The sequence below is a fragment of the Rhipicephalus microplus genome, chromosome 7 (genome assembly GCF_043290135.1).
Source record: "Rhipicephalus microplus isolate Deutch F79 chromosome 7, USDA_Rmic, whole genome shotgun sequence".
In the NCBI taxonomy this organism is placed as follows: Eukaryota; Metazoa; Arthropoda; class Arachnida; order Ixodida; family Ixodidae; genus Rhipicephalus; species Rhipicephalus microplus.
Window position 1 is genome coordinate 19,178,057 of NC_134706.1, and position 21,315 is coordinate 19,199,371.

At 41.8% G+C, this 21,315-nt stretch overlaps 1 protein-coding gene across 1 annotated transcript; it reads right to left on the bottom strand.

Moving 5' to 3' along the window:
• Positions 1 to 650: 650 nt before the first annotated feature.
• On the bottom strand, positions 651 to 20,999 carry LOC119179356 (uncharacterized). Its single transcript, XM_037430423.2, has 10 exons — positions 20,621 to 20,999; positions 19,413 to 19,459; positions 17,725 to 17,763; positions 16,918 to 16,953; positions 15,872 to 15,968; positions 15,250 to 15,392; positions 7,073 to 7,120; positions 6,949 to 6,984; positions 4,377 to 4,566; positions 651 to 1,099 (listed from the first exon to the last, which is right to left on the bottom strand). The coding sequence occupies exons 1-10, from the start codon at positions 20,682 to 20,684 to the stop codon at positions 1,089 to 1,091; spliced, it is 711 nt and encodes a 236-aa protein (XP_037286320.2). The 5' UTR covers positions 20,685 to 20,999; the 3' UTR covers positions 651 to 1,088.
• Between the last annotated feature and the right edge of the window lie 316 nt (positions 21,000 to 21,315).

Below are 21,315 nucleotides of genomic sequence, written 5' to 3' on the forward strand. Positions count from 1 at the left end.
AATTCTCGAGTGCGGCACCATAGAACGACTTAAAAAAGTGTAAAGTTATGCCATCAAATGGCTCGTTGTGGTTATTTGCGTAGGCTATCTTGATAGTTAATTCAGCTACTTGGGTTATAATTGAGAGTGCTGATCTGAAATCATGCCGTTATTCATAAAAACGTTAATTTGTTTCTATAAGTCAGCTAATATAGCCTAGAGAATGACATGCACTGTTATTTTGCAGCACGAGTTTGTAATCTACACTGGTCGGTAGTTACTTATTTCTATTTTTGAGCCCGATTTGTGTATAAGAAATACTCAAGCATTGCACCAGTCGTCTGGCAAATTCGAAGGTTTAGAAGATATAGCGTATATTTCGAAGAGATACTTAATTGTTGCCTTAGCGTGTCGGCTTTGAGATAAGTACTGATCGTGACCCGTGGATTTCTTTAGATGAAGCTTGTGTAGGGAATAAAGTATGCCCTATTTGCATACGTATAAATCTTTCAAGGGTTTGGTCACAGCATCTCGAGGGACCTTTCGCAGTGTTAGAAGGTGCAGCACTCACAGCAAGCTACTTTCTGACTGCTTGGCATAAAATGGATCCTTACAATGCGTTGTTTGTTGCGGAATTTTCTAAGTGGAATAAACAAACAAACAGTCACAAATATTTTTAACGACAATTCTTTTTATTCACCATGAAGTCAAGTGAGTAACTTTTCAATCGGGACCATCCGACGCTTCTTTTTTTTTCCTTTTGTTAACCAAAGGCCACAGAGCAAACATTTTGGCCGAAAAATAGTGATGAAGTTTAGGCATAGGCTATTTAGCATACTTGTATTCCACCGGAACGCGTTTCGCTAGCTCATTTATATGTTTATTTATCTATGTATTTATTTTTTTGTCCGCGTTATGCTTGTCCAGTAAGCCATATGTCCAGCAGTTCATTGCGGCAGCCGTTTGCGAGGGTGAGGGCTGCTGGCTTCGATCACTTGAACCGTGGCAGCAACTCGACTCCGGACCATCAACTTACATCCATGCTGTCCTGCGTTTGGCTCTGCTCCTTGGTAGGTGCGCTGAAGTAAGGTCCAGTTTGTCTTGTTGGATTACGTGTTACCTACAAATGCCGTAATAATCACACGTATGAGGTGATTATGTTGTATTGCTTTAGACTTCATACGAAATGGAAAGATGAAGGCAAGGACTCGCGGTTGTAATAAAATAAAAGTAAAACGTAGTAAAGTACGTTTTCTTTTTTTCTAGTCAAAACACACACAAAAATCTTGTGCAGGGCATATCTAGAGTCTAGCTTCGATGCCACGACATGCAAAATAATATTTTCTATATGTTAAAGGGCCCATAATTCATGCAAATCTTTAAATTTAGTGGTTTTGTTGTTATAAGTGGGTCCTCAACACACATTTTTCTGAACGCTCACCTGATAGCAGTACAACGGGTGTTTGAAGATCCGAAACAGGTCCTCGCTCATTAGTCTTTTACTACGCTCCGATCATCAGCTCGTCTCAATTGGCTCATGGATGACTGCTCCTCCTTAGGTTAATGTTCTTAGGCTGTATTATTCCACTACCATGGGAGTAAGCGCGGAAAAAAAGTATGTATTGTTATGTGATATATTAGCCTGATGTTTTTGTAACAAAATACAGTGTAATCTCGTTGATATCAGTCTGCATAACACTTTTTTGACCTCGGAAACATTTTTCTTTTATTTTTTTGCCATAGTCCTGTAAGTAATGCATTTTCATTCGCCTAATGCGATCACAGTTTCATTCAAGGTTGGTTAATACGACCAAGAAATGGGGATCTTAACTGATATATCTGGAAATCCTTCGTTTATTATTTTTATACTACTTCAAACCACTATCCAGCAAGCCATGATCGACCCGTTGCAAAGCCGCTGAAGACACCGTCAAGTTGGTTTTTTCGGTTATAAGATTGCTGCCAGGCGCAGTTAAACTTGAGCCCAAATTATACCTTTCTCGCCAACGCAATCATGCGAAGCAAGCCGCCACTTCATTTTTTTTTTTCGTGTTCAGCACTCATTAATTTCTACTTACTGAAAAGAAGAAAGTGCAGCGTGAATTTTGACGAGCCACTTAAATATTGCACAATAAAGGATAGTTGCTCAAGTAGATTGCCGAGTTTTCTCTTTTATCATCTATTTGGTTAGTACGAATTCTGGAAAATAGCCTTTGTTTTCCAGTGTCAGAAAAAAACTTATTAACGAGTTTTCATTGTAATATGGTTTATGGTTGTCATTTCACAGCCTTAATAATAATTTTCTTTTAAGCATACGTAATAAAAATTTGCTCTCTGCAAACTATATTTTAAAGAGAACTATATATAAAACTAAAAGGCCACGCCTAGCAAGATTGCGTGGCTTAAAGTGAGCTACGCCTAATCGGCAGGACAAAAAAAGAAATTTGGGCAAATAAGGCTGTGCGTTTCGCTGACGTAGTTATCGCACGAATGAATTCTAGTACATGCCCCTATATGTTCACCTTGCTCACTAGTTATAGAATAAAGTGATATACCATTTTTATTATTTCACGGAACTTTGGTCATAAATACTTACGGAGTGCTCATAAAACTCTCAAAATGAACATACAATTCGCACGCTTGATATATATTGTCGATGGCATCTCAAGGGCGAAACCCAACACCTCTTTCATCATCATCATCATCATAATCACCATCATCATCAGCCTGAATACGTTCATTGCAGGACAAATGCCTCCCCCATGTCCCGCCAGTCAACTCGGTCCTGTGCTTGCTGCTGCCAATTTATACCTGCAAACTTCTTAATCTCATCTGCCCACCTAACCTTCTGTCTCCCTAACCACCTAACCTGCTTGCCTTCTCTAGGAATTCAGTTAGTTACACTTAATGAACAGCGGTTATCCTGTCTACGTGCTACATTCCCGGCCCATGTCCATTTCCTCTTCTTGATTTCAACTATGATATCCTTAACCCCCGTTTGTTCCCCAATCCACTCTGCTCTCTTCTTGTCTCTTAAGGTTACATCTACCATTTTTCTTTCCATTGCTCGCTGTGTCGTCCTCAATTTAAGCTGAACCCTCTTTGTAAGTCTCCAGGTTTCTGCTCCGTAGCTAAGTACCGGCAAGATGCAGCTGTTATATACCTTCCTTTCGAGGAATAGTGGTAAGCTACCGGTCATCATTTGAGAGTGCTTGCCAAATGTGCTCCACCCCACTGTTACCCTTCTAGTTACTTCGGTCTCTTGTTCTTTTACTTCTCAGTAATTAGATTAATCACAAACGTTAAGTCCCCGCGTTCGTCCTGAAGCATTCGGGCACTCATCTTCGTCTTTTATTGTATCCAGTATCAGAGGTACTGGAAACTCTCAACATCTAACGTGGTTCGGCAGAACCTCCGCTATCGTCCTACCTGTGACTAAGCGGTTATTTAATTTCATGACGTCATTACGTGACATCCCATGGTTCGACGTCATATTGACGTCATTATGAAGACGCGGATATTGTTGAACTGTAACGCCCTCGTGACCTTATATGATGACGTCCGCACATGATTATCGTAGCACTCGTGTTGCCGTTGACGTCGCCAACTGTCATTTTCCGCGTATGGTGGAACATCTAAGGCTCTCGCTTTTAAGGAGGTATGATAAGATAGCCTCCACTCAACCCCCACAAACGAAAAATCGAATTCTCAATCTTGACAGCGATACGTTCATGCATTGTGAGGAACAAACCTGTGTAAGCCTGACGTCTAGGGGGCGCTCCAAGCTGTTCAATGGCCACGCCAAAGTGTGCCTTGTGTCCTAGGGTGTAAGCAGTATGCGCCCACAAAACTTCGTTTTTTTTTAAATTGCGTTTTTAAATTAATTTTTAAACTTCTATTTACCTTTTCTCAAAATTACTGAACTGATTCTGATAAAACTTTGCACGCATGTGGCACAACTGGTTGTAAACAATTTGAACTGAAAAAAATTTCTGATCTTGAAAAAATTGCAACTGCAAACAAATTACTCAAAGCACACTCTATCTGGATTTACGAATGCAGTTGTTTTATTTTTTAACAGTAACTCTTTTAAAGATGCCCTATTTTTTAGCTCAGGTATAAACTACGTGAATCAATTGTAACACGGCTGAATGTCACTAAATTCCTTCCGGCTATTGCAGAGAAAAGATACATTGAAACCACTTTATGATTTGGGTTTGATCCACAGGAGAATAATTAATGTAAGCAGAAAAACGAGTATGACAGGATACCCAGTGGCATTCTTCTCGAGCAAGTCAAATATTATGAGAAAACTTGCAGCCGCTACTAAGATATTACGTGGGAACTGACATATACCAGTTACCCTTGCGTAACCTCCTTAAGCAGAGCCCACTTACAGTTGCCGACTGCTCTGAGAAGATTATTAGTGAGGGAGCCGACGGCGTTGGTGATTCCACGTGTGAGGAACCGGAAAGGAAGTAGCGAGGTGAACTCGTTCACCGATGAATTCAGGATGTCCACCAGGGGACACACCAGGCTCGAGACGAGGTCCAGTTGTAGACCTTCTGGAGCCACGCTCAGAATGCACTGCACATGAACGAAGAGGATAATTTGCAGTGAAGTTCTATGTTGTAACCGTGATGCAAATAAGGAAGGCGCCGTAACAAACATGATCAAAAGGAAAAAAAAGCGCACTATATGTGTTGTGTTTTCTCGACTGTAACGTGGCTACTTTTGTAACACGAGGGGTGACATTTCATAGCGTACCTAAATAAAAAATTGTTAGTTCTCCATTACATTCTAATGCGAGTCTCCTTTTTAAGTAGCTGTAATCAAAGAAAGAGCTCACGTTGTGTAAAATGTGTGTGTTATTTTTTTTTCAATTAACTGTCAATGTCCAGTGTGTGCTTGCGTTCTCGTTATTTTTTTTTTCATTTTTTGTCCACGTGTGTAATGCCCACTATCTTTTTTTGTATGAATATGAAAAAATACCTATACTATCCGAAATACTGTATATGGCTACGTTTCGGTGAATCATATTCGGAGAAAAAATATTTGCAGAACAATTTTAATCAAACCACATAAATCAGCTAATAGGTAGATAAAAGGAAAATTCTGTGAAAGCGAACACAGTACTGTATATAGAATTTAATTTTCGTGGCAGAATACCGTTAACACTTTTGCCTCTGTATCAAAACAACTTGCGTATAACATGAACGCTATTGATTTTTTTTAACTTTAGAAACAACGGAGTTCCTTACGTACCACAGGACTTCTGAGATCACCATTGATGAAATAATATGCGTCACGCGAAAGAGAAACAGCGGGATATTTAAATGTATGTCTCTGTTCGTTTAAAGTAGTCCACAAAGGTAATGTGTAAATTTACGGCGGCAACGTTTACTATGCCAGAACCATGATCACGACTGAACTAGCTCGTATGTGCCATATACCTATAGTGCAAGGGCTCGGTTAACTTTTTGAAATTTTTCGCACGTGTTTCACCGCCACGTCGTTAACTCTATTTTCTAGTTGTTGTTTTTTCTACGAATTTCAGCGAGAACGCGAAGCATCCTAAAGCACTGACTTCAGTTTAAACGCTTGCCAACATGCATTCGGATCCGGTAATAGACTGTTCTTGTTTTGTGTGACATGCCATGGATTAGGCCTAAAGTCCATACGCCTCACATCCCGCTTCCGGTGACCGTCGCGATGTAACACGCGCCAAAACAACCCGCCTAATTCAAATGAGATCTCGGAATTGCGAGAATGATCCCGTCAGAATGAAACAAACCGCATTCCTCACACTAACACCACGACCCTCTCGTCAAGGTTGCCTGAGGCTCTGCGGAGCTCCTGTCTCAATGGCCAAATATGGACGACCCAGCACGCCCGTGAAGCGGCGTCGAGACAAGCCCTTGACGTCCCCTCATGGGAGACCTAGGCCCGGCCGCCTAAACACAGTTTTTTTTCTATACTAAAGTTCATTGCTCCTCCTCTTCAGACTCACTCCAGATTGAATATAAATTAGAACCTAGTTTTTCCGCACGTAACCATGTTTTGCACTAACCCCAAGATTGAAGGCACCGCAGTATTCTCCACCAAGGAGTTTCCTAAAGTTGACTAGAGGGGACTCTGGCGCTACAATCGCTCAGCCAACATGGAAATCACTGTAAGTATACAAATCTACAGATAGTATGCATGCTTGCGGACTTCAAACGCCCTTGCGGCTTTGTTTATTGTTCTATTTTGGTTTCGTTTCAAATAAAAAAATAAGCTGTTGTGAACTTCGTGGCCTTATTTGAATTGTTGAGCCTAAAATGTTAAGTGAGTAAAATGCGGCTGCTGAAGATTCACTGATTGTCATCTCGTGACAAAGCGGTTCAAGGCCAAAAGAAGCCAAACCGAGCCGAAAGTACGAAGACTAGCCAAATCCATGTACTACCCATCAGTCTAATTATGACTGGAGTGCCGTGCGTCACAGCTTCCATAGACGCTAGCGCCAGGGTTCCTTCTAAAGCACGTATATAAAATTACGTTTTACGCCTCTCGTGGTTCTCACGGCACTGCCTCCGAGATTTGTCTAAGCGACCAAGTCGCGTTATGACATCTTCGTGTGAGGTCCCGATGACTTCATGTTGATGTCCCAGTGTGGCGACGTACGGTGTCACGACGTGATGGTCTTTTTGTTGTTGTTTTTTTCATCACTTGGCCCAGGCATTATCGAGGATAACTTTTTTTGTTCTATGAGGCGTCGAATTAGGGGCCTCGCTGCACAGAATCTCATGGTTGCAATAATTGGCAGGCCGAAATACTTTGCCAAGTTCAGCTGGTATTTATGATTACATAAGGCAAACCAGAATTACTAGTATATAGACTTTGCATCCATTCCGAAACGTCTTAGGGTTGAGATTTATTAACGTCGATCGAAGAACCATGTATACTTATTCAAGTAGTGATTGTACTTACTCCGACTGCTTGCAACAGCTCCCTCAGGATGGGATCCTGAGGAAAAAATAGCGTCATTGTCACCAAAACAGCAGAATTTTGAAGTTAAGAATGAGTGATGGTCACCCGAAATGAAGTTCCTCACCGAAATTGTTGATCCGGCTTCGCAGAACAGGAGGGTTGTGTTCAGGCACTGCAACAGTTGAACAAAGCACAAAATTCAATCAAAGACTGAAGCCTAATCACTGTCAATGTTTCGTCATCATCATCATCAGATTGACTGCACCAAGACCGGGGCAAAGGCTAGTTCAATGTCCTGCCAATAAATCTGGTTCTGTGGTTATTGCGACCACGTTATACTCCTAAGCTTCTAATCTCATTCCTCAGCTTAACTTTCTGTCTCACCTTCACGCATTTGAAATCCCTTGAAATCCACTCTGTTACTCTTAACGAACAGCTCTTTTGTTGCGTACGTGCTACACGTACCGAATTGTATTAAATTTTTAGTCATATGTGAGGATTACGATTCACGAGAAAACGTATTATAACCCAATTATTCTCTGAATAATGGCTAATAACAAAAGAAAAATATTACTCGTGAAGTTGTCATGGTAATTGGCTCATGGCCCGATTTGATCTTGTGCGCGCTGATCGCAACTAGTTGGGGGCGAAATAGTAGACTCGCGTGTGCTGTACGGTGCCAGTATTCGTTAAAGAAAGTCATGTCCTATATCCGTGTCACTAACCCCAGTGACATCACAGGAAGTAATACAATTGATAAACCAGATTAAAAATAACGTAGCCGCTGGCTTTGATGAGATCAAGGCTACTCCTCTAAAAAACGTAGCTGATATTATAGCTCCAATGATTGTTTATATAATAAATAGAATGTTCGAAACTGGTATTTTCCCAGGCAGCCTAAAAATAGCGAGAGTGTACCCAGTCTTCAAGGGTGGTGATAAACGGCTATTCACAAACTACAGGCCAATATCCGTTCTTCCTGTTTTATCTAAGATATTTGAGAATGCAATAAACGTACGCTTGTACAAATTTTTTGACAAGTACAATGTGATCAGTGAGGCTCAGTATGGTTTTCAAAAAATAACTCTTGTGAAGCAGCTTTGCTTAATATTAAACATGAACTGATCACAAACATCGAACATAGATTGTACTCACTGGGTTTGTTCATAGACTTTAGAAAGGCGTTTGATTCGGTATGTCATGAAGTACTAACGGCTATACTTAGCAAGTATGGTGTACGTGGTGTGGTTCTTGAGTTAATGAAAAACTATCTAACAAACCGCCATCAATATGTTTGCATAAACAAAAGTGCTTCCACTTACTTAAACATAACAAGAGGAGTACCACAAGGCTCAATTCTCGGTCCTGTATTGTTGATAATTTATATAAACGACCTGTGTGATATCCCATGTTCTCCCAAGTTAATAATGTATGCAGATGACACTAACATACTCTTTAGCGGCACATCCATTCTAGAGCTTGAACACCAGGTTAATAACTACCTGCGAAAGTTGTCCGCGTATCTTAGTTTGAATAAACTGCAACTAAATGTTAGTAAAACAAAATGCATTGTCTTTGCCCCACCTAATAGGCCGCGTAACTATAGTTCAACTGTTTTATTTGAGGGCAAAGAGATAGAGCAAGTCACAAGCCAGAAGTTCCTAGGTGTATGGTTATCTGAGGGATTGACATGAAACACACATATAGAAAAACTAACGGTAGAACTCGGTAAAACCGTTGGATGTTTATATAAGCTCAGCTCAGTCTTACCTAAAAGGTTACAAATATAATTATATTAGGCCCTTTTCTACTCTAAAATGACATACGGTATCTTGGTACGGGGTACTACTATACAAACAAACTATCAAAAATTACTAGTTCTACAAAAAAGAGTTTTGCGAGCATTCGAGCAATACCATGGTATTATCAGGGACTTAAAAACCGAACCACTCTTTGAAAAATGCGCATTACAAACAATAACAAAACTGTATCATTTCAAACTTCTGCAGTGGATTAAACAAAACAAGCCACAGTGTCTTCAGAACCCGCCTGACAACACTCATTATACTATGCGTCAGCAACGCTGGAAAATCCCAGCAATGAGGACTTATGGCAAGCAACACGTTCAGTATCAAATACCCACAATGTTAAATCGTTTACACGGTCTCATAGATTTCAATTCCGTACCTTCGAACACCATCATCAAGTCCATCCTAATGAACCATGATATTGAGTATGCTTATTAAAGTTTCTGTACTTGATTTGTTACATCCTATCTATCAATTTGAGTTATGTGTTGTAGTTGCTTTTTTATGCTTTATTTTACATTCTGTATTGAAGTTTCTTCTCAGATGACGCTTTTGTGATAAAGTGATTTTTCTTATGTTTTCCGTGAAATAGTGTGACAAGACCATGCTAAATTTTGTTGTGTTACGGTTTATTTATTGTGTTATTTATTTATTTCTGTGTGTTATTTGTTGTGTTATATATTTATTTCTGAGAACAAATGCGACAGATTGAGCGGCCTGCGTGCCAAACTGTATTTAGGAGCAGAGGCCCCATATCAGATAATATAGCTTTTAGCCTCTACTCCCGATCCTGTAAGAATTTCAGGACAAATAAACTTATATTCAAATAAACTTAAATTCGACTCAAATATGGTCGAAATTCGGGGAGTCCTTCACTAGGCGACTCTCATAATCATGTGGTGGTTTTGTACCCAGACAATAATATTGACCATCCTAGGAATGTGTGTTCGTTGGATGGTAATGAGTAGTCCTCTGATTTCTGTGTCTTCTATTTCCTTCTTCCCTTTCTTCAGCACAGGGTAGCCAGCCTGTCTAAGAGCTGGCTAACAGCCTCGAAGTTCCGCCTGTCTCTCCCGACCTTTTAACGCGATAGCGTCACAGAGCTCGTGTCGCGGAAATTCCGCCGTCGGCGTCAGCCCCGTTGGTTGTGAGCGAAAAATCGCCCGTGCGCGAATAAGCTTTTTACAGTGATCACCGCGGGAGGCCGCTACTTGTCCACACGTGTGGGTGCGATCACACTAAAAAAGCAGCGCATTCGAAGAAAAAGAATAAGTGCTCAAGGCTCCAAGGCACGGGTGACACGGTTTCTTTGCCCTTGCCACCTCTCCCTGCTCAGCTTCCTGCGCTTCCCTAGGAACGGGAGAGGAGAGAATGCAATTGCAGCATGCGACAAACCTTTGTAACTCCACTCGCACTGGATGGATTCTTAAAATTTTTTGCGGCGTTGAATTCGCGAGGCAATAAGATCTTCTAGTGAATTCATTCCATGGTTTCTTAAAAAAGTGTTTCAGGGCCTAATGCATTTTGTTGGACAGGTGTCACGACGAAAACGAGCCCATTCGGCAATTCGTGGGCGCATTTGGGAGGCCTCAAACTATATCGAACAAACGCGTGGATGGTGAAGCCATCGCCGTTAAAAACACACAGGAACTTTCGAACATCTCTAAAAATAGACAACTATGTCCATCTAGTGGAAAGCATGTCATGCTTTTCCAGAGGCGTTGATCAAGCAAACAGCAAATGCTAGATAATGTGCTGCCATCTGTGAAGCATTGTGAGACTCTTAATGGCCTCCGAAATGGCGAGCACAAGGGTGCGTATCTTGGAGGCCATGCGACTCTTGTTCTAGATCAGAAACCTGTATGTATCATTTCCGCGCGTGCGCTGGTACAATCTATGGTGTGCGTGTGTGTGTGTGTGTGTGTGTGTGTGTGTGTGTGTGTGTGTGTGTGTGTGTGTGTGTGTGTGTGTGTGTGTGTGTGTGTGTGTGTGTGTGTGTGTGTGTGTGTGTGTGTGTGTGTGTGTGTGTGTGTGTGTGTGTGTGTGTGTGTGTAACAAAACATATCCTCCGCGAAATCTCAGATAACAACAATAACAACTACGTACAAGACGACATGAACACTATCTCTAACTGGTGTAATGCATGTCTGACGCAAATAAACGTTTCTAAGTGTAAAACAATGCGTGTAACTCGTAATAATTCCCCTCCACCAAACTATTATCTAAATAACATCCCCCTAGAAGCCGTAAAAATATACAAGTACCTTGGCGTCTACAAAACCTCGACACTTTCCTGGTCTCTACACATTGATAAGCTTATTAGCAATACTAACCGCATGTTAGGATATATCCGGCGAAATTTCTCTTTTGCTCCTTCCTCATTGAAACTAACCTGATATAAAACACTCATTATGACTAAAATGGATTACGCATCATCCATCTGGGACCCTCACTCCGCCACCCATATTCAATCGCTTGAACTTATCCAAAATAACGCCGCTCATTTCATTTATAGCAATTACCGAAGAACATCAAGTTTAACTTCCATGAAGAACTCCTTACTACTTCCTCCCCTCTCATCCCGACGTAAGTGTTTTCGCCTTGCTTTATTTCATAACTTATATTTCTACAATTCCTACCTGCGTGAAAACCTTTTATCATCTCCATTTTACATTTCTTCTCGCATTAATCGCACATTGTCCATAAGGTTGGGATAATGCACTGCCATACGAGAACCTGTCAAGAATCATTTATTCCCAGGACGTCTAAAGAATAGAACCACCTTCCCGACACTATTGGTTCTATCAAGGACCACTCAAATTTTCGCTTGGTCATTACGGACATCATCACTCCAGGACTTAACTGGCCAATTATTTCTTGTATTACCTAACCACTTTTGCTGCTTTATTTTTTTTTACTTTTGTATGTATTGTTAACCACTCGCCTCGGTAATACTTCGGTCCTGGGGGTAAAATAAAATGAAAATGAAATACACTTAACCGTTGAAGGGTGTACTAGGGGCCGGATTTCACTATCGCGTTCAACTCTTAAAGGTGAAGCTTAAGAGTCCCCCAATATTCTCTCCAATGAGTCATTACTACAGGCCGCGGGATGGAATCCCGGCCACACCGGTTGAATTTTTGACGGAGGTGATTGTGCCTGAGGCCCGTCTATTCAGATTTAGGTGCGCGCTAAAGAACCTCACGTGGTCGAAATTTTCGCAGAACTCTCCTAAGGCGTCTCTCGTAATTATATATTGATTTGTGAACATCGTACGCCAAAAAATAATTACTCTGTCATTATTTCTGAACGTACTCGTATCAGGTAGTGTTTTAGATATTTCAAACGGTCAGATAAGGCATGCAAATGTTAAAGATACACGCGGTTTTTTATAAGTACCAGGTAAAGAGCTTAAAACGTGAGGAGGTTTGTGGCATTTGCCTCCAACTGTGACTTGTTGTTTTTATCAAAATTTTATTTTTATACTAAATTTTCTGCGCAACCAAGGTTTTTAGCTCACATGTATGCTGAACAAATATCAATTCTTTTAATATTGTTCTTATGAAAACGAACGTTTCAATCGATACAGCTAACAAAATTTTTCAGCCACACCCAAGCCTTTAACGCTAACGCGCGCAATCATAAAATCAAATTAGGTTTTCTTCTGTATTCATCACTACAGAGCGATTAGAAATGAAATACCTTTCATCTATTACAATATTAGATGCGAAGCAGCTTTTTGAATCACGTGTGTAACGCCGTACGTACGTGCGTCCGTATAAACACGCCGCAACGCGTTCTCCTTGCTGCAGGTGTAGGAGCGGTGCCAAGTAGGTCACGCCTCACCTGAGCGCGGACTTCACACTGCCCTCACACGCCTCCTTCACAGGTGCGCGCTGACGTCACTCTCTCCCTGACCCACAGCACGCTCACCGCAGCACCCACAGCTCCCGGCTTCTCCGCCCGCTCGCAACACGCTTCTCTCTCGCTTCACCCTGACTACCACTCGCAATGCTCGACGACACGTCGAGTAGAAACGCTCTTTTGACTCGTTCATCTGAGATCAAACTTACACAATACTCGACCCGCGTCCCGTGTCTTCACGTTTCAAACAAACGTTTACTCAAGTGAACGCTACACCGAGTTTCGCTTCCAACCGTTCTTCCAGAACCCACGTCGACAATCGTGTAAGCCGGGTCAACGCCGTGCGCACCTCTGCTACTTCGCATTCTATCAGATTTCCCTTCGGGGAGACGCTTCGTAATTTTATTCCTTGAATTTACGTTCATACATTGCATAGGGATACTATGTAGCATCACTCAAATATGTTCATGGGGTGCGTCTCCGAACTGCTGAAGGATAGTCGCATTAACTGCTTTCAGCTCAAACCACAGGTACTGTTTTGCGGCGAATATAAGCACTACGCATATCATTATTTAAAATTTTGTGGTCGCTGTTCCCGGCACTATGTTTGGCTAAGCAGCATTGTACGCCTACCAAACAAAACTTACGAGGACGTCCAAGTTTCTGAAATGAAACCAGCGTCACAATTGTCGATATATAAAAGTGGGCGCGGAAATGAATAAAATGTCTCGTTTGTTTTGATGATCATTCGTTGTGGCCACGAAAGCTGTACGTCGCTTTTAGGGACGGCTCACCACTCTCCCATACGAAGTACTCAAGATCGTTAACCATTTTTTCTAACCACACGTCGAGAACAAGTCGGGCACTGGGACTGCTTTCTGCTCCCCCATACTAGAGTACCAAGTATTCTAAATTGTTAAACACTTTTTCCAAACACGAATTTGCCCGTCCCTCATTTGTGCTTTCTATATGTATAGATATGAGCGTAAGTACGCTTTGAAGATTGTTTAGCCCGTCTGTCAAATATATATATATATATATATATATATATATATATATATATATATATATATATATATATATATATATATATATATATATATATATAGTTCAAAAAAATCAAGCACGTAGGAAAAATTGTTTTGTAAAGGACTGACGTTTCGGCCGCGGGACCGGCCTTCGTCGGAGTGATGTGAATATGCGACGGTAACGCAATATAAAAAGGCCAGTAACGTATCATAGCGCTGTTAATGGCTGACAAGTGGTTGTTAAAAGCGCGTGGGAAACAGTGCGCGTGATAAGACAAGAAAAAAAATGAGATTACAAGCGTGCGAAGACGAAACGAATAAAGAATCATTAACAATGAGTAAAAAATTATGAAGCCACATAACGTGTGCATCACTGGCACAAACATCAATACACGTCATAGGTACAACTGCGAGCAAGTTATCGATAAACATAAACGCGGGTATAACATCTTGTCATGATCTGACAACAAAGCTGAAACAGGGAACTAATCTATCTGCGTGAAAGCATAGCGGCAATAATAGCGGTGGTAGTCAAGGGTGTTTAGGAAGCTAAATGGGTAAAAATGAAAGTTTGCCAGCGCTTTCATTCATACCACAAGTGACGGCTTTAAACTTATAGATTAAATACGAATCTCGAAGCTCTCTTTCGTGGTGGGAACCGAAACCCGATTGAAGGATTGTAGCTGTAATACTATCAAATGAGTGGCCTGGAATGTGCACGTGTTTTGATAGCGGAAGGTTAGGAATGGTGGCGGCATGACACTTGTGGTTGTTAAAGCGATATCTGAAGGGCGTTTCGGTTTGTCCAATGTACTGTAATTTGCAGACGGAACATTCGAGCAAATAGATGCAATTGTAAGTGTCACACGTAAAATTTCCTTTAATTTTATAGAAGAAATCAGAAGCAGTGCTTTTAGCAATGTGTGACGTCGTCATATGCGCGCAAACCTTGCATCGTGGTTTTTTTGTTTTTACTTTTACTTTATTTACTTTTACTTCCGGGTCCTATGTTAGCGCTTCATTGTTTTCATATATATATATATATATATATATATATATATATATATATATATATTCGTTGGCAAGAAGACGCACGTACGAAGTGATTTTATTGACGTTTCGGCCGCGGGTCCGGCCTTCATCAGGCCGGACCCGCGGCCGTAACGTCAATAAATTCAATTCGTACGTGCGTCTTCTTGCCTACGGATAATCTTACCCGGACCCAGCACCACTTTTGTTTTATATATATATATATATATATATATATATATATATATATATATATATATATATATATATATATATATATATATATATATAGGGTCTAACCTAGATTACAGTACTCACTATTAGAACATTATCCAAACGTTATACGTTTTTATGCCATCTGTTTTACACTTTTCCTGTGCACATTACTTTGTTATTGATCTTTTTTTTCGTTTCTTCTTGTGTTTTTGCTTTAAAGAAAACATCGTTTATTCCTTTTAGATAATACACTACGCGGAATATGTGAGATATGCGCAAATACATGGCAAAGGAAGTTCAGTTTTCCTTCAGGACTTTGTACGGCGTGCGAGTTCTATTTTGATCATCAGGCTCACCGCTCCGACGTTGAATACACTGGGCAGGCTTATCCGCAGAGGTTCCTGGCAAACAATGTTTCCTGGACTGAAGGTGCCGCAGTTGAACAGCGGAATTCCAAGGGGACGACAAAGGATATTTGCAAGTCCACCGATGTCGCCAGCTGCAATGCAAAATGAAATCAAACTAAGTTGCTCTACGAGAAAACTTTCAGGTAGAACACATTCTGACCAACCTCAACGACCGTACAAGATGACCAGACGCAGAAGTTTTGGAAAAATGTTAGAGTTTAAAGCTTTGCCAGGACATCTTAAAAGCAGCAATTCACAGCTTAATCATTGCAAATTTGCATTAAAACAGTTGCTGGAATATTTTATCAAAAAAACTTTCTGTTTTTAGGCCTTACCTAAATACAACCTTCACAACAATGAAGCGATGCCTATACCAGCTGTTTGGGTACTTCGCGAGCTGTCTTTTCTCGGCGGATACTGTTTTGATGAAAAAATTGACTAGGCACAATTTTAACGAGGTGCTCCAGCTATTTGAAACACGCTGGACTGGTTTGAATCACAAGAAACGGATGCGGGGCATTGTAAGGAGACAAAATTCTTCTAGCGGAGCCGTTCAGGAAGACACACTCACATAGGCCCAGTCTAGCCAGGACAGCTTCGAGTAGTCCGACGACATTATACAGTACAGAGACAGGGCTTCCAATCTGAGGCAGAATCTGGAGCACACACTGCGAAGAGAATTGTTAGGGCGTGATGGTCAGGCAAAAATGGAGTCCATTAAGCTGTAGCTGTCTGCGTTGCTATGGCATTACCTTTCATTCATTCAGCCATTCAGTAATTCAGTCATTTACTGTTGAAAGTTGCAATAACAGCGACAGGCCTGAATAATGGTGCTATTGAAATGCAGACACCACTGCCATAACCATGAGATTGTCAGAGTAAGAATGCCCGAGCGTTTTCTCAAGGACACCGGCCTGTTTCATCGTTTGTGATGATGAAACTGTTACGCGTCGGCACAGTCAGTGATCTTTTATCTCCTCTTCTATAAATTTCCTTCCCCTCTTCCCTTCCCCTTGCCCCGCCGCGGTGGTCTAGTGGCTAAGGTACTCGGCTGCTGACCCGCAGGTCGCGGGTTCGTATCCCGGCTGCGGCGGCTGCATTTCCGATGGAGGCAGAAATGTTGTAGGCCCGTGTACTCAGATTTGGGTGCACGTTAAAGAACCCCAGGTGGTCAAAATTTCCGGAGCCCTCCACTACGGCGTCTCTCATAATCATATGGTGGTTTTGGGACGTTAAACCCCACATATCAATCAATCAATCTTCCCTTCCCCAGTGCAGGGTAATCTACCGGGGCTCAGCCCTGGTTAAGCTCCCTGCCTTTCTCCTTGTGTTCTCTCTCTCTCTTTCCGAGCAAATATAGTTTGCGCTGTTGTGCCCTTCTGAGTCTCAGTTCCCGATAGGAATGGTCGCTTGGTAGTTTCTAGACTTTTTATGTCACATATTTCAGTGGAACTTCACACTCATTATAAAGAGCGAGCAAATTTCTAAATATGCATAATTGAGATTTTAAGTAACTACATTTTCTTGAAAATGCAAAACACGTTCATAACGCAATGAATGTTAACATTGCACACGGGTAATATGGAGCTGACATGAGAATTCATGTGTTGACATTACCCCGAGAACACGAGTGAGGTCTGGTACGAGGCCATCCTGAAAAGAGAAGCATCATTATAAGGTTAATACTAGCCCTGTATTTCTGAAAAAAAAACAAAGAAATAGAAACACCTAGAGAGCCACTCAAACGTACTTGAGCTTAAGTGTGATAAGTATTGGAAGAGCGAACTTATCGGCGCTGATAACGAAGCACATGCGTGAGGTTCAAAGCTGCATTTAACGGCCGATCTCGCGTACCATGTTTGAGTTTCACGCCACCAAGATGTATGAAGTGCTACATGACATAAAACCACGATAGCTTAGCTACAGCAACACGACTTGTTCTCGAGTAAGCTTGTCTTGTTCGGAGCCCATTTAAGCGTTATGTAAACAAAATAATCAAGCTGCGTATTTACGTTCGTAGGATTCCACGTTAGAAGAATGGCAAGTGACGCAAGTGGTGAAACACGCTAATGTAAACAGTATGTGTGATCCTTAAATATAGCGTGTCAGTAAGTCAACGTTTCGAGAAGTGGTATTGTCTTATTTGAAGTGCCACTGTGGGCAATATGTCCCTTCTTCAACTGGTCGTTTCCTGATGTTCTTTTTGCCTTGGCAAGACAACTTGAAGGCAATACTTTTTTTTTCGAGTATTTTTTGCTTTACTTTACGTGTGAACGCTCCCATGTAGTTTCCGAAAGTTTCTTCGCGCGCAAGTGTGTGTGTGTTTAATTTACGCAGCAAATAAAAAGAACAAGAAGAAAATAAAAGTCTCGCTTTCTACAAAGAATGCCTATTTGTATGTTAACGGTATATTGGAAAACTTACCGATGTGTCGGGACAGGCTCTCAGCGTGGTTCCAAGGCACTAGAAGTGATAAAACATTAGTTTGAGACAAAAGGCAACTGCATTACGCAGCTTTTCGAGGGTGAAGTTTCACCAACAAATGAATGGTGCATTGCTTCCGCCTATGCTTCTCTCCAACTGTAAAACTTCCGCCTGCACTATTTCCCGTCTAAATGTCAGTTAGCTCACCTCTCTTTGAACATGTGATGTCCAATCATTTGTGTTCACTGAAAACTAACGGTTGTCGATTGAGTGTGTTATGTTGTCCATTCAATTATTGGTACCTGCTTCCCTTGCAGGGATATTTCTAGAGGTGAAGCGGCAGTCACATGGTAAAACATACGCAGCCAAGTTGACTCCCTAAAATGCTGATTCCCCCTTCCGCCGAGCTTTTGCCTTTAGAATATCCTTTGCAAGTCTCTCTAAGTACTCCTATAATTTACAAGCCTTTTCCGAAGCATTTCTGTGTGGCATCATTCCTCTTCATTTGACCCTGCGTCGATCTATGGGGAGTGTCTTGGCAATCTTGCAGACAGCCACGCTATTACCACTTTTAACCCAGGCACTTCTTTATTCTTCAAGCTAAATCATGCGGACCCATCACGACCCATATAATCTTATTAAGGGCCTAGCAGGAACGATACGGTGGGGTTCTGGCACAGGCATGGTGCTTCGCACCATTTACTCGCTCAAAGCACGCATACCAATGACGGTTGCGCTGAAACTTAAGCAACGTTGCAAGCGCTAGTGCAGCGCATAACATGATCACCTCCAGCTCTAAGCGTTGAGACAGTGACGACGAAGCGTTCACTTCGAACAGCTTGTCTGCTAGAATGGCTGCTTGATCACTCTGTGCCATTGTTTAACCAGGAAAGCTTAAACATGCGGCCCCGTTGTTTATTGCAACCTGGGATCTATAGAACCGTCTTCTGTTTGTATCCTTTGGTTTCGCTACCAACACATTTAGAAGATGCGTTTGTCAAACTCGCACTTCTTTAACCAGGAAAGCTGAAACCTGGGATCTATAGAACCGTCTTATGCTGTATCTTTGGATTTCACTGCCAACACATATAGAAGATGTGTGTGTCAAACTCAGCGTTAAATTAGGATAGCTTAGATGATGTTACAACATCACAGCTATTTTATGGGTAGTGATTCATGCTGCGGGTTTCAGCATCACTAACTATTAATGGGCCAAAATCTTGAAACAAAGAAGTGCATAAGCAGAAGACCGTTTATTGTAGCGTACGTTAGCGATGCTTTTTCATTGCAGTTTCTACGCACTCACGGACTGCAACATTTTCTCGCCTTGTCTAGTTCAAACTTAAGAAATAATACGACCTTCTCCCCCAAATATGTGGGGCCTCTGCCATTCATCTATGCAAGAGAATCATGCTAGGCGTTTTCCATTGACCCATAAGTTCGTTTTTACAACCAATGTAAGTACTGCGTACGTTGAAGGGGCACTGCAACACTTTTTCAAGCAACCATGAAATTGATTTACTATACGGGCTCATTGTCGCACGAATTTACCACCATAAAAATTTTCAGAATCCGTTCAGTGCGAGCGGAGTAAGAAATATTTGTCGCGCGCTGCAGTTACATTTGTTACTAGGAAATACCTAATTAACATGTGCGTCTGTTATTTAGCTAGTTGATTGATGACTTACCTCACCCAAGTTGAGGATGTTGGGAAGCGTGACGTTGATACATTGTCCTGCATGAGCATGAAAAAGAAGACGACTTTATTGGACTATTCCAGAATTTCCGTGTGCATCTTAGCAGATTTAGTGCAATTCCAGCTCACTGTAAAAAGCGCTCCCAATGTAGCGTGGGGGAGGCGATTCGGATGTCGCTAATATATACTGACGGTTTTTCGGATCTGATCAAGCTGACCAGAGCGTATTAAAATCTTGTGACCTTGCGGTTGCTTCGTGCCTGTCATTCTGGGACACCCGAATTCTGCGTATTCTGTTTACTCCCTCTGTCTCCTCTTCTTCTGCTTCTGTTTTTGTTTTTCTTTATTTATGTCATTCTCCTGTAAGTTTTGTCTCACGTCATGTCCCTCCAAGTACCGGCTGTCCACCTGCTGCCTTCCTATCTCATCTGTGTCCTTGTGTGCCTCTTCAGGTATATCCATTTACAGAAAACGGTAATTGTCTCAGTGGAAGAAATCGAAGTTAATCAGTGAATCAATGAGATGGTATGAGTTTACTGCAATATACTATATACACAAAAATCGGAAAAATAAGTGCTGACATATTGCGCAACAAACCACAATATGATGATGTGACACGCTGAAGCGGTGGGCTTTGGAAGATGTCGACTAGTGCGTGTTCTTTAAAACGAACTGACAACAGAGGGCACATTGACCTTTGACATTTCACTTTCATAGAAGGGAAATTGCAGCAGCCGGTATCAAACCTGCAACTTTCGGGCCGTCAGCTTGATAACCTTAAACACTGGCTCACAGCGGCCAACTACCGCTTCGGAATGAATAACAGCTAACGGGAAACGATGTACTCACCCAGTGTGTTTCTGCATTCTATAAGAGTTGGGGTTTCTACCCAGCTCTTCGGACGAGTCTAAGTTGTAATCGTAAGTGCTATACGCGATAAGAGCATTGGAGTTATTTACGTCATGAAAAACAAGAATTATAGAAATACTGGGTATTTAATGTCCAAAGCTATGGTAAGATTATGTGTCACTCTTTAGCGAGGAGATGTAGCAATTTTGATTGTGTGAAATTTTCCGCCTAAATTTATGTAAGTGGTCATGCAGCAGTTTTCCTCAATCGAAATGCAGCCACCGTGGCTTAGATTCGATCCGGCGACTGTCCCGTTGTAGAAAACAAAAAAGGTAAATCACTTGAGCTTACCGTTTGCTGCAGGCAGGAGTGCAACTCCGAAGACGAAAATTACGTACGCCATTACCGGTGCCATCTCGCTGTTATCGGCTTTATCCGGAACTCAACACACGACTTATTGATGGAGATGTCGTTCTTGCTTCGGCCGGTATGATTAAAGCAGAAACGAGGCCCAAGCGCATTTCCCAGTGAAGTATAAGCTCTGTGAGCTTTGCCTGAGACGTCGTGGCAGCAAAATCAAGGCTATAGCGAGGGCAAGACTGAACCACCAAGGCACGAGAAGCTTGGTCGTTTTGAATTGCACTGCATAAAAGCGCCAAATTTAAGCTCGTAACCTGTCTTGTTTACGAAATCAGGAACGGCGAATGGTTGGTTACTAGACTGACGGCACTCGTCGATGTAATGTAAGAGACGCCAGCTGAGTGGTGCTCCTTCGAGCATGTAGTCGATGTTGTTTTCCGAAAATAGCACATCGGTGCGGTTGTTTTTCTGCGGATCACGTCATCTCCTGTTTGGAACTGCACACTTTTTGTATTCAATTTGGCCGAAGTTGACACCACAGAGCGCCGAAGGAAGCGAACTTCCTAGGCATGTGTGACACGTGCATCGGAAACACAGCAATGGGCCTATGTAGTTCGGTGCACCAATACGAACACCCAAACAGAGTTAGGGTACACAAATATCATTAACTGGAAGCGTATTGCAAG